The sequence below is a fragment of the Haplochromis burtoni genome, unplaced genomic scaffold (assembly GCF_018398535.1).
Source record: "Haplochromis burtoni strain Fernald_Lab_line unplaced genomic scaffold, NCSU_Asbu1 Contig_218, whole genome shotgun sequence".
Lineage (NCBI taxonomy): Eukaryota > Metazoa > Chordata > Actinopteri > Cichliformes > Cichlidae > Haplochromis > Haplochromis burtoni.
In genome coordinates, this window is record NW_024582579.1 from 37,354 (window position 1) to 49,764 (window position 12,411).

General features: G+C 42.3%; 3 protein-coding genes across 5 annotated transcripts in view; 2 read left to right on the plus strand and 1 right to left on the minus strand.

The window, feature by feature from the left end:
• The window catches only part of oxsm (3-oxoacyl-ACP synthase, mitochondrial), a 19,633-nt gene extending 12,134 nt beyond the window's left edge, over nucleotides 1-7,499 (minus strand). The window contains exons 1-2 of one of the 2 annotated variants that reach the window (XM_005937491.3): nucleotides 6,882-7,499; nucleotides 5,277-6,326 (exon numbers count right to left, since the gene is read on the minus strand). In XM_005937491.3, coding sequence (XP_005937553.1) covers nucleotides 5,277-6,271 — 995 coding nt within the window. In that variant the 5' untranslated portion in view covers nucleotides 6,272-6,326; nucleotides 6,882-7,499. Of the gene's footprint in view, nucleotides 1-5,276; nucleotides 6,327-6,411; nucleotides 6,468-6,881 lie in introns of those variants that run through there. The other variant, XM_005937490.2, reaches the window with a different exon arrangement.
• The window catches only part of LOC102304809 (NACHT, LRR and PYD domains-containing protein 5-like), a 45,571-nt gene that overhangs the window by 24,717 nt on the left and 8,443 nt on the right, over nucleotides 1-12,411 (plus strand). The gene's annotated exons all lie outside the window — the stretch shown is intronic.
• ngly1 (N-glycanase 1) overlaps nucleotides 6,651-12,411 on the plus strand; it is a 20,031-nt gene continuing 14,270 nt past the window's right edge. Inside the window, exons 1-10 of the mRNA XM_005937492.2 lie at nucleotides 6,651-6,851; nucleotides 8,116-8,230; nucleotides 8,367-8,576; nucleotides 9,185-9,347; nucleotides 9,432-9,651; nucleotides 10,486-10,607; nucleotides 10,892-11,037; nucleotides 11,355-11,465; nucleotides 11,545-11,730; nucleotides 11,991-12,176. Coding sequence (XP_005937554.1) covers nucleotides 6,751-6,851; nucleotides 8,116-8,230; nucleotides 8,367-8,576; nucleotides 9,185-9,347; nucleotides 9,432-9,651; nucleotides 10,486-10,607; nucleotides 10,892-11,037; nucleotides 11,355-11,465; nucleotides 11,545-11,730; nucleotides 11,991-12,176 — 1,560 coding nt within the window. The 5' untranslated portion in view covers nucleotides 6,651-6,750. The remainder of the gene's footprint in view (nucleotides 6,852-8,115; nucleotides 8,231-8,366; nucleotides 8,577-9,184; nucleotides 9,348-9,431; nucleotides 9,652-10,485; nucleotides 10,608-10,891; nucleotides 11,038-11,354; nucleotides 11,466-11,544; nucleotides 11,731-11,990; nucleotides 12,177-12,411) is intronic.

Here is a 12,411-nt window from a genome sequence, read left to right on the forward strand (position 1 = left end):
AATACTGAGGCTGAAAGCCCTTTGGACAAGCACACACACTTCTTAGTGCTTGGGATGGAGAAGAGCTTTTCTTTTAGACTCTGGAGACAATGGAATCTACCATTAGCTCCTGGTTAAATCCAGCATAGGGAAAAAACAAGCAGTGCCTAACTGGTCCAGGACAGCCTGGGATAAGTGTCAAATTGTGGGTCTTTGTTCACCTTGCGGTAGTCAACACAGAGCAGTATAGACCCATCCTTCTTCACCACAAGAACTACGGGGCTACACCATGCACTGTGTGACTCTATTACACCCATCTTCAGCATTTCCATCAGTTCCCACTAAATAATTTGTCTTTGTGTTCAGGTAACCGATAGGGCCGTGAGTGCACCATCACACCTGGGCATGTTTTGAACTAGAGCTCTTTGAGAGTGGTATGATTGGGCAGAGGAGAGAACACATCTGCAAAACGCTCTGCTCTCGGGGTCTGTGTGAGATGGTTGGCACAATGGAGGGAGGCGAGAATGGTGGAATTTGGCACCTGCAGCCACTTAAAGCTGCAGGTGTCACTTAAAGTCACTTGCTAAAAATGACAGCCTCAACATGGCATTTAATCTGTTATTAGACTCAATTGGCTTCTCTCAAAATGTAAAAGAACCCACCCACCACTTTAATCACACTCTAGATCTTGTTTTAACATATGGCATAGAAACTGAACATTTAACAGTGTTTCCTGAAAACCCTCTCCTGTCTGATCATTTCCTGATAACATTTACATTTACAATAATTGATTACACAGCGGTGGAGAGTAGACTTTATCAAAGTAGATGTCTTTCTGAAAGCGCTGTAACTAAGTTTAAGAATATAATCCACCCACTGTTATCATCTTCAATGCCCTGTACCAACAAGAGCAGAGCAGCTATCTGAACGCTACCCAACAGAGGTCGATTATCTTGTTAATAATTTTACCTCCTCACTACGTACGACTCTGGATACTGTAGCTCCTGTGAAAACTAAGGTCTCTAATCAGAAGTACCTGACTCCGTGGTATAATTCTCAAACACGTAGCCTAAAGCAGATGACTCGTAAGCTGGAGAGGAAATGGCGTGTCACAAATTTAGAGGATCATCATTTAGCCTGGAGAAATAGTTTGCTGCTTTATAAGAAAGCCCTCCGCAAAGCCAGAACATCTTACTATTCATCACTGATTGAAGAAAATAAGAACAACCCCAGGTTTCTCTTCAGCTCTGTAGCCAGGCTGACAAAAAGTCAGAGCTCTTTTGAGCCAACCATCCCTTTAACGTTAACTAGTAATGACTTCATGAACTTCTTCACAAATAAAATTTTTATCATTAGAGAAAAAATTACCAAGTAATCATCCCACAGATGTAATATTATCTACAGCTACTCTTAGTACCATTGATGTTAAGTTAGACTCTTTTTCTCCAATTGATCTTTCTGAGTTAACTTCAATAATTACTTCCTCCAAACCATCAACGTGTCTTTTAGACCCCATTCCTACAAAACTGCTCAAAGAAGTCCTGCCATTAATTAATTCTTCGATCTTAAATATGATCAACCTATCTCTAATGATCGGCTATGTACCACAGGCCTTCAAGCTGGCTGTAGTTAAACCTTTACTCAAAAAGCATCTCTAGACCCAGCAGTCTTAGCTAATTATAGGCCAATCTCCAACCTTCCTTTCATATCAAACATCCTTGAAAGAGTAGTTGTCAAACAGCTAACAGATCATCTGCAGAGGTTTATTTGAAGAGTTTCAGTCAGGTTTCAGAGCTCACACAGCACAGAAACAGCTTTAGTGAAGGTTACAAATGATCTTCTTATGGCCTCTGACAGTGGACTCATCTCTGTGCTTGTCCTGCTAGACCTCAGTGCAGCGTTCGATACTGTCGACCATAATATCCTATTAGAGCGATTAGAACATGCTGTAGGTATTACAGGTACTGCGCTGCAGTGGTTTGTATCATATCTATCTAATAGACTCCAGTTTGTGCATGTAAATGGAGAGTCCTCTTCACACACTGAGGTTAATTATGGAGTTCCACAGGGTTCAGTGCTAGGACCAATTCTGTTTACATTATACATGCTTCCCTTAGGCAGCATCATTAGAAGACATAGCATACATTTACACTGCTATGCAGATGACACCCAGCTCTATCTGTCCATGAAGCCAGATAACACACACCAATGAGTTAAACTGCAGGAATGTCTTAAAGACATAAAGACCTGGATGGCCGCTAACTTTCTGCTTCTTAATTCAGATCAAACTGAGGTTATTGTACTCGGCCCTGAAAAGCTTAGAAATATGGTATCTAACCAGATTCTTACTCTGGATGGCATTACCTTGGCCTCCAGTAACACTGTGAGGAACCTACATTTTTGCCAGGAATGCCTTCACATTAAATATGTGACCTCCAGGATCATGTCCTTCAACGCACATATTAAACAAATATGTAAGACTGCTTCTTCCATTTGTGCAACATCTCTAAAGTTAGAAATATCCTGTCTCAGAGTGACGCTGAAAAACTAGTTCATGCATTTATTACTTCCAGGCTGGACGACTGTAATTCATTATTATCAGGAAGTCCTAAAAACTCCCTGAAAAGCCTTCAGCTGATCCAAAATGCTGCAGCAAGAGTCCTGACAGGGACTAGAAAGAGAGAGCAGATTTCTCCTGTTTTGGCTTCCTGTTAAATCCAGAATTCAAAATCCTGCTCCTCACATACAAGGTCTTAAATAATCAGGCCCCATCTTATCTTAATGACCTTGTAGTACCATATCACCCTATTAGAGCACTTCGCTCTCGCTCTGCAGGCCTACTTGTTGTTCCTAGAGTATTTAAAAGTAGAATGGGAGGCAGAGCCTTCAGTTTTCAGGCCCCTCTTCTGTGGAACCAGCTTCCAGTTTGGATTCAGGAGACAGACACTATCTCTACTTTTAAGATTAGGCTTCAAACTTTCCTTTTTGCTAAAGCATATAGTTAGGGCTGGACCAGGTGACCCTGAATCCTCCCTTAGTTATGCTGCAATAGACATAGGCTGCCGGGGGATTCCCATGATGCATTGAGTTTTTCCTTTCCAGTCACCTTTCTCACTCACTATGTATTAACAGACCTCTCTGCATTGAATCATATCTGTTATTAACCTCTGTCTCTCTTCCACAGCATGTCTTTATCCTGTCTTCCTTCTCTCACCCCAACCGGTCGCAGCAGATGGCCCCGCCCCTCCCTGAGCCTGGTTCTGCCGGAGGTTTCTTCCTGTTAAAAGGGAGTTTTTCCTTCCCACTGTTGCCAAAGTGCTTGCTCATAGGGGGTCATATGATTGTTGGGTTTTTCTCTGTATCTATGAAGCGCCTTGAGGCGACTTATGTTGTGATTTGGCGCTATATAAATAAAATTGAATTGAATTGAATTGAATTAAAGTTATTAGATTAGATTAAATACACCGAGAGAGCTCGTGACGTAATTCTGAAGGCTAGACCGTCCAATTTCACAGTCGCTCACTTCCAGCCTACCCGGCCTTCGGAGGACCCGGCTCACTTAGACCACGAAGGACAGGTCCTCAGGTGGATGCAGCCTCTGAATTTGGACACCACTGCTGTTTCCAGCCACCCCCACAACTAGGGCTGCTCGATTATGGCAAAAATGATAATCACGATTATTTTCAGCTGAAATTGAGATCTCGATTATTTGACGATATTTATTTAACAATAACAATGTAGTTGAATAATGACTTTAAAGATTGTCAAAAATATAAAAAGTAGTGCAAATACTGATAACAGTGCAAATGTTTGCAATATAAAAAATAAATGAAAAATGTAAACATCTTGTTTAGTGAACTTTGCAGTGTTGCTCTGTGGTGCAGCTACGACACCGTAGCAAAGTTTACACACTGTGTCTACTTGATCCACGTCTGACTCCGCGAACCCATAATGTTTCCACACCACTGAAGTTTTTTACCTCTCTTTTCAACCAACGGCAGTCACTCTCCTCTCCAAATAACTTCTGCTTAGCTTTCCGAGCTTCCCTCGGGTCCTCTTAATCAGCGGTCCCCAACCCCCGGGCCTCGGACGTAGGTCCGTGAGTCGTTTGGTACCGGGCCGCGAGAGTTGAGGCTCAGGTGTGAAATGTATAGTTTTCAGGGTTTTTATCGGTTTTCAGCGTTATTTTGTTATCGTTTTTATCGTTTACTCGGTTTTCCTGGGTCTTTTCACGTGTGTTATGAATAAATTTTCTTTTTTTCGGTACCGGTACTAGTTTTATTTTGTTGTATTTATCCGCGACACCTTAAAGGCCGGTCCATGAAAATATTGTCGGGCATAAACCGGTCCGTGGCGCAAAAAAGGTTGGGGACCGCTGCTCTTAATTGTTGTGACAGGTGTTCGAAATGCAGAGAAGTGCGCTCGATTTGCCACATGGAGCAGCGCTATAGTAAAGCACGAGGGAGGGGCTAATAATCGGCTCAGTCATTTTTAATGATCGTTGAAAGCCCAGATCGTAATCGTGATTAAAATTCAATTAATTGAGCAGCCCTACCCACAACAGCCCTTTTGAATGTCTCCTTAATTCTGAGGTCTCAAGGTTGGCAAGTATGGCCCCGCCCCTCCCTGAGACTGGTTGTGTTGGAGGTGTCTTCCTGTTAAAAGGGAGATTTTTCTTCCCACTGTTGCCAAAGTGCTTGCTCATAGGGGCTCATATGATTGTTGGGCTTTTCTCTGTATGTATTATTGTAGGATCTACTATACAATATAAAGCGCCTTGAGGCGACTGCTGTTGTGATTTGGCGCTATATAAATAAAATTGAATTGTATTGATTTTCGAAAAATGTGGCTTAAACTCTGACATATAGTCTAATGTGCACTCATTTTCTTCCACTTACCCAACCCACATAGGAACAGACAACCATTCACCTGCAAACTCCACACAGAAATGTCCTAGGCAAAACTAGAAACCTAGAAACTAGAAACAAGAGTACTAACCACCACATCATCTGCCACCCATCAGTAAGACTACAAACATTACATGGAACTGCATGGTTGATATGTACCTGTTGCATCCCATCCATTTTTTTGGTCCTTCTATCTGGGATCCAGTTTTATAAATTCAGTTTCATAAACACCACTTATGAAATTTTGGGCATATATTTCTGCATGAAGTAACTATATTTGTTCTTACCCTACTTTACTGATTATCAGTATATTTGAAAAATATATAAATAAAAAAAACCAAACAAACAAGAAACAGCATCATCAAGTGAGAAAACTTTGAAATGAGTCACCTGAATGCCCCATCACCATCCACAGTAGGAGCAGTTATGTGAGTAGCATCCCCTGAGAGCCCATAACCCAGGACCTCTGCGTAAATCCGGGCTCCTCTACTCACTGCATGGTTCAGATCCTCCAGCAGCAGCACAGCTGCTCCTTCTCCCATTACAAAACCTTCTCTTTCTGGATGAAAAGGCCTTGATGCAAGTGTAGGGTTGTTATTCCATTTGGTCGCGAGGGCACGGGCCCTAGCAAAGCCAGCTAATGAAAGTGGCCCCACACAGGATTCTGTGCCCCCTGCAACCATAGCAACTGCATCCCCGTGAGCGATGAACCTGGCTGCATCACCTACTGCATGTGCACCTGTGGTGCAAGCGGTGGACACGGCATGATTGGGACCCTTTAGCTTGTGTTTGATGCTTATGTGTCCAGCAGCCATGTTGACAAGGATGCGTGGCACAAAGAATGGACTCACTTTGTTGTAGCCCTTCTCTTGGAAGAGGGAGGCGGTACGAGCGATTTCGTCCAGCGACACCATGCCCATCCCAACAGCCACCCCTGTGGTGAGCTGCTGCTCTGGGCTTTTGGGACACCAGCCTGCATCCTCCAGGGCCAGCTGAGTAGCTCCAAGGGCCATTACGGTTGCTGATGACATGCTACTGATCTCCTTACGAGAAGCAAATGTTTCCTCTTCAAACTGACCCTCCTTGGTTCCTCTGGGCACCAGAGCTGCCACTCTACAGGGGAGAGTCCTGTACTCTTCTGAGTCCAGGGAAACTACCCCACTCTGACCTTTGATCAGACGGTCCCAGGACAGAGCAATGCCTGTGCCCAGAGGACAAACTAACCCTATTCCTGTGATAACAACCCTCCTTCTTTGTTGCCGTCCAGAGCTGTGGTGCCTAGACTCCTGATTCTGATAAACACCGGCATTCTTGTGCAGAAGCGTCCTTATGTTCTGTGGTCTCAACCGTAGTTTATTCCAACAAAACAGTGAAAAAACAGACATCCTGCTGTCTGTGTAAGCTTTGACAGCTTGAGGCTTAGTTGGACTGGAGTTTTTACTGTAAATATCAGAGGAAAAAGGAAATATAATTTAGAAAAAAATATATAAATTACGGACTTACATAAACTAATTACAGAACAGACCAGACTAGAGTTAGCGGTTATTTATGATGTCCGTGTCCATGCCTTCCTTGTGTTTGTCTTCAGCTGTATTTAGGTAGTATTAGTAAAGGCCAGATCCATTTAAATGGCCAACAAAAATCAACCAACTCAATACCACAGGAAAAAAACATATAAAAGTGTTTAATTGTGGATAATTATGGCAAAAATATTCAAACACATTTTTTAAGTCCTTCAGACGAATCAAACATTTATTCAGGCTGTGATGGGGCAGCTTCCTTTAGGACCCTAAAGTAGCTACTTAGCGTTAGCGCATTGAAAACTTACAAGACTTTTCCATTTTTTTTTACAAGAAATATCAACATGGCTGTTTCACCAGCGGTCACAACGTTGTGTGAGAATCCAAATGAAGTCTTCTTAGATGTCACAAAGTTGTTACTTACATACGCGGACAACATTATACGGTAAGGCAACGAAACGCTAGGAAAGCTTACCCAGCTGCAGTCGAGCCTCGGTGTTTTGTACGCTTGTAGCCGTTAATGTAATGCCCTTTAGCTTTTATGTCACTCGCCGAATCCTAGAAAATCAGGGCATAACTATTGAAATGGGTTTAAATGACTTAATAGAAAACAGTTTTTGGTTATGTAAAATACATTTATATATTTACACGTTCATTAAGCGATTTATTGCTACAAGGACAGTAACGCTAAATATGTCAGTGCAGGTGTCAATAAAGGAGAATGCTATGCTTCTCTAAACGACCACAGAAGTATGTGTCATAACCATAGGTGTCTTTGGTTTGCACGTGGGTCGTTTCATCTGAAAATTATGTTTTGGGGGTTTGTTTGTTGTTTGTTTGTTCGTTTTATTTTTCTGCTTGACCATCTGCTTATGGCTAACCAACCAGAGATATAGTGGCGGTGGACAAGAAAAGGAAGTCAGCTGTAATGATAGATGTAGGGATACCAAGTGATAGCAACGTCAGGAAGAAGGTACACGAGAAACCCGCCCCCACACAAACTCTCTCTTACTGTAAAAGTGAAATCAGGATCTGTAAATTGAGGCGGATCAAAAAATGTCTGAGTATTGGCTTCTCAAAATATGAACTGCGCCGTGTTTGAGCAAACTGAAACCAACTTAACACTGCAGAAGACAACGAGCAGCAGTTTCTGAATGGTATATCTATATACCTATTACTGTTTTGTTTTTGTTGTACAACACGTCACAACTGTCACTGTATCGTGAAATTTAAATGAATAAAAATAAAACTTTCTAGTTTTTGTGACTATGAATTTCACATTTTCTAATTAGCATTCTTCATGTTTTGTTTTGCGTAATTGTAAAATGCAACCTCGTAGCATTCTGAAATATCTGTAATAGTTTCTGAGATGTTCATGTTCAAACATTGCCTCAGATATCCGGAAAAGTACTTTATATATGAAGCTACCATTTTATAGCGATCAGTGTACATGTGTAAACTTTGAACCATGATTTTTTGGGGGTAAATTGACAGTTAGTGAAGCAGAGGGCCCACGATAATTTGCAATAGAGTAATCCATATATGTTGTCTGCTTAGCTGTGAATATACTTGTGTAGAAAAACAGTGGATTCAAGGCACATTATATCTGCTGGCAGATACTGGACAACTTAAATGCCAACACTGAAAATGTGTGATTGGTTAGTATCAGTCAGTATTCCTGATGATTACTATTATGTCATCTCTAACAGGTCTCCCAATGAAGAGAAATACAGATCAATACGCATTGGGAATCCAACTTTCTCCACAAAGCTGTTGCCTGTCAAAGGTGCTGTAGAATGTCTCTTTGAGATGGGATTTGAGGAGGTAATTTATTCATTTCTACTGTACCAGGTGGCTTCTATTTTAGAAGCAAGCTGGTGTTTTTGCTGTGTAGAACTTGCCTAGAAATCCATTGGACATTTCTCACTTGCTTGACTGTGAGCAAACTACCTCTTGCCAGGCTGAGACTCACTTAGTCTTCCCCAAGTCTGCATCAGTGGAAAAGCTGAAGCTCATCAGGGAATCTATTGCCACAGAAAGGGACCAGAGGCTGCGTGAGGGATGTCCTGTCCAACCAGCTCCTGTGCCTGCTGCAGCTTCAGCAGCAGCGAGCTCTACTGCTGCGGCTAACCTATCGGCAGCATCACCAGCACAGCAGCCACCGTCCGTGGTAAATAAAGACACTCTCACTGATGAATCGGAGAGTAGAGAAACCCTGATTAAATTTGGTCATGCCAACTCTATCCTCTTTTTACAGAGCATAGAGACCTCCTTGGACAGATTTGTGACAAATAAAGAATATAACACAGAAATTAGCCACTTTGAACATTAGTTTGTAACTGTATTGTGGATTTTCATCCAAGGATATTGGACAGCTGACCAAACCACCTGGCATTCCAGGGCTGGGACATCTTACAATAATTTAGCTGAAGTCATGTGATACAGTTATTAATTATGGATAACAAGACTCACTCTATAAGCCAAAAACACAAAGGATCTTCTTTTTGTTACTTTTATTTTGAAAGGATCTTCAGTTTCCTGATCCGTACAGAGGATATTTTCTCTACAACGTGGACAGAGAACTGAAAAAATAAAGCAGTGTGACTTTATAGGAGTTATGCTTTCAAGTTATAGGACATCATAGTTTCAGTAGTTAGTGAGGAAATTATTAATAGTACTATTTTAAGCTTCCACCAAATGCCTGTACAACGCCTGAACAACATTCACTTCCTTGAATGACACATTGGAGACCTGTCTGTTTATTTGCCTCTGTGTCAGGAGAGCAGCATGAGCTTCTTTGTGACTCTTCAAACAAACTTCCAACATGTGCTGCTTTATGAAAACCCTGAGCTGCAGCAGAAAGCCCGGAGTTTGATCCCTCACCAGGAGCTGTACTCTGCTGCTCAACAGAAGCTAAAGGAGGCTAATGAGTCTGACCCAAGTAAGAAAATTTCACCCACAGAAAACTTGGATATGTAACGTGTGTGTGTGTGGTGAAGTTTTTGACTTGCTGTCCTGTTTTCAGAATGTAAAATTGGAATAGAAGACTTCTTGGTGCTGGAATTGCTCAGGTGGTTCAAAAATGACTTCTTCACCTGGGTGGACTGTTTGCCCTGCCACCTCTGTGGAGGACAGACTCAGAACGCTCCCTCCCTCAGTCCTAGCACCGATGACCTCCACTGGGGAGCCCAGCGAGTGGAAAACCACTATTGTCAGAGCTGCCGGGTTTCCACCAGATTCCCCAGGTGAGTGTAGGTTATACGTTTGCATTTGGTTGCAAAACAAGTACGGCGAGTTAGGCAGGGATATGTTGCTTTCCACTGCTCGCTGAACAATTTTCTATGTAGAGAACAAAACGAAGACATCAGCAGAATGTAGCATATGAAGGTATGTAGTTAACAAAGATATGGGCAGCGAAACATGTTTTGTTTTTTGTTGTTTTATGTTTTAACTAAAAACTGTTAAGAGAAGCAGAATTCTGCTTCACATTGTTCTTGGATCACAAAAAGTTTACAAAATGCAAGAAAAAGAAATATTCAGATGTTCACTGTAGAAATCAAAGACCTACAGAGGCAGAAAATAACTCTAAAACCTAAAAACAACAAATGTTGGAATGTGTGTAGAAAGAAATACTGAAAGTTAATCAACACAAATTTCAGAGAATATGGGATATATTAAACAGCATTATTAAAAATAGTTGTGAACAGCACAAGGAGTTCAATATCTTACTGATAACTACGTCATAAAGGATGATGGTGCTGACGTAGTTTTAACAGTTAGTTTGTAAACGCTGGATCAAATCTGTCCTGAGCTCCTGCCATCTGAAGACTGGGATCAAAGCCAGATAGAAACACGTGTAAATACAGTAAAGCCACTGATTGTAGTGATAGAGATACAACTGTAAAGAGCGTCACAGAAGGATCTCACAATCTGTAACATTCACATCAGTGAAGTTCATAACAAAATGAGGTGTGTGTGTGTGTGTGTGTGTGTGTGTGTGTGTGTGTGTGTGTGTGTGTGTGTGTGTGTGTGTGTGGCTGGCATATTTTGGATGCCTCGTCTGTTCTTCTTAACACCAGGTATAACAGTCCTGAGAAGCTGCTGGAAACCAGGAGAGGGCGCTGTGGGGAATGGGCCAACTGTTTCACCCTGTGCTGCAGGGCTGTTGGCCTTGAGGCCAGGTACATCTGGGACAGCACAGGTATATACGTCATTGGACACCTTTTCTGCTCAAAGAGGAAAGATGTCAGTTTACTCTGCTCTGTCGTGCTCTTACATTTCTCAGCGTCACTGGATCATACAGACTGTTTAACTTGAGTTTGTATCATTTTAAGTAACGTAAAAGATGAGCTTCAGTGTCTATGTTGACAGGACAGGCTCATACCTGCTTGTACATTAAGAAAACGTTATCACATCTCCTAAGATTCCTGCGTGATGTGCTGGTGCACACGTGTGTAAATGAGTCGTGTTCCCTGTGTGTTTCAGACCATGTGTGGACAGAGATTTACTCTGTCTCTCAGCGCCGCTGGCTACACTGTGATCCATGTGAGAATATCTGTGATAAGCCTCTTCTGTATGAGGTCGGTTGGGGGAAAAAATTGGCCTACGTTCTGGGCTTCTCCAAGGACCAGGTACAAGAAATGGACACATGCTAGTACTGTTGTAACTTGTACTACTATTGTATTATTATTTAATACGAATGCTGTTATCTGCACTGTACTTTCTCACTTTGTGTTGAGGTGTAGATGTTTCTGTGTTTAGATATCGACTCCCCCTCAAAGTCAAAGTTGAGTTAAGTGTATATATGAGATTATATTGCTGTCTTTGAGACGGCCTCTTTCATGTTTATATCTTTGGGGGGGGATAGCCCTCACTAGCTTAAGAACAGCTCAGATAATTACAGCTGGTTGTTTGAACAGTTGTGGGTGTGTGTGGATTTGTGCTGTAGGTGGTTGATGTGACATGGAGGTATTCCTGCAATCATCCAGAGGTTGTGTTGAGAAGGACCAGGGTTCAGGAGGCCTGGCTGCTGCACACCATTAATAGGCTCTCTGCAGTGGTAAGACTAACTCACTTAACAGACTAATTACTGTGGTGTCTCTGGTGTAAAGCACTCACCTGCTGCTCTGTCATTAAAGCGGCAGCAGTTCCTGAGTCCAGAGAGGAAGAAAGAACTGACAGAGAGGCTGCTTGTCGAGTTGGTGGAGTTCATCTCTCCGAAGAAACCTAAAGCAGGAGAGCTAGGCGGGCGCAACTCTGGCTCTCTGGCCTGGAGAACAGCTCGGGGAGAGACCAGAGCGAGCAATGAAGAAACCTCCACAGAGGTACCGTACAACAAAATATGGCCTCTGGCATCGGTTTGAGCAGACATTTAAACAGGCTTCTTGTTATCAGCAATATACTAAATATCCTTTTGATTCTGCTGTAGCTATGGCATCAACATGTACAGAAAATGACACAACAATGCAATAAACACACAGCTTTCTCAGTAACACATTTTGATGATGCGGCCTGTCTTCAGTTGTTGAGTAGATTCACCGTTTGGAAGTGTACATTTTACTGAAAAAGCATGTTTTCTTTCCAGGCTGTAGGTTTTGTGTTCACTCCGACTGACAAAGAGAAGAGTGACAGGATGCTCCACATACGCTACAGCGCCTCCAAAGACCAGTACTGCCGAGTGTCCAATGGCTCTGAACTGATCCAGAGCTGGTCTCAGTGCGCGTGGAGCACGGAGTCAATTTTCAGAAAGGTGGAACATGATTGGCAGATGGTATGTTTGTTTTTGTTTTATAGCAGTGTCGTTATCGTTTACCTTTATTCTCTGTATATGTATCATTTTCAAGTGCTAAGGCTACATCCACATGTACCCGGGTATTTTTGCAAACGCAGATTTTTCTATGCGTTTGCACCTTTCGTCCACACGTAAACGGCGTTTTCGGTCACTGAAAACGGAGATTTTTAAAAACTCCGGGCAGGGTGGATATTTTCTAAAACTCCGTTTTTGC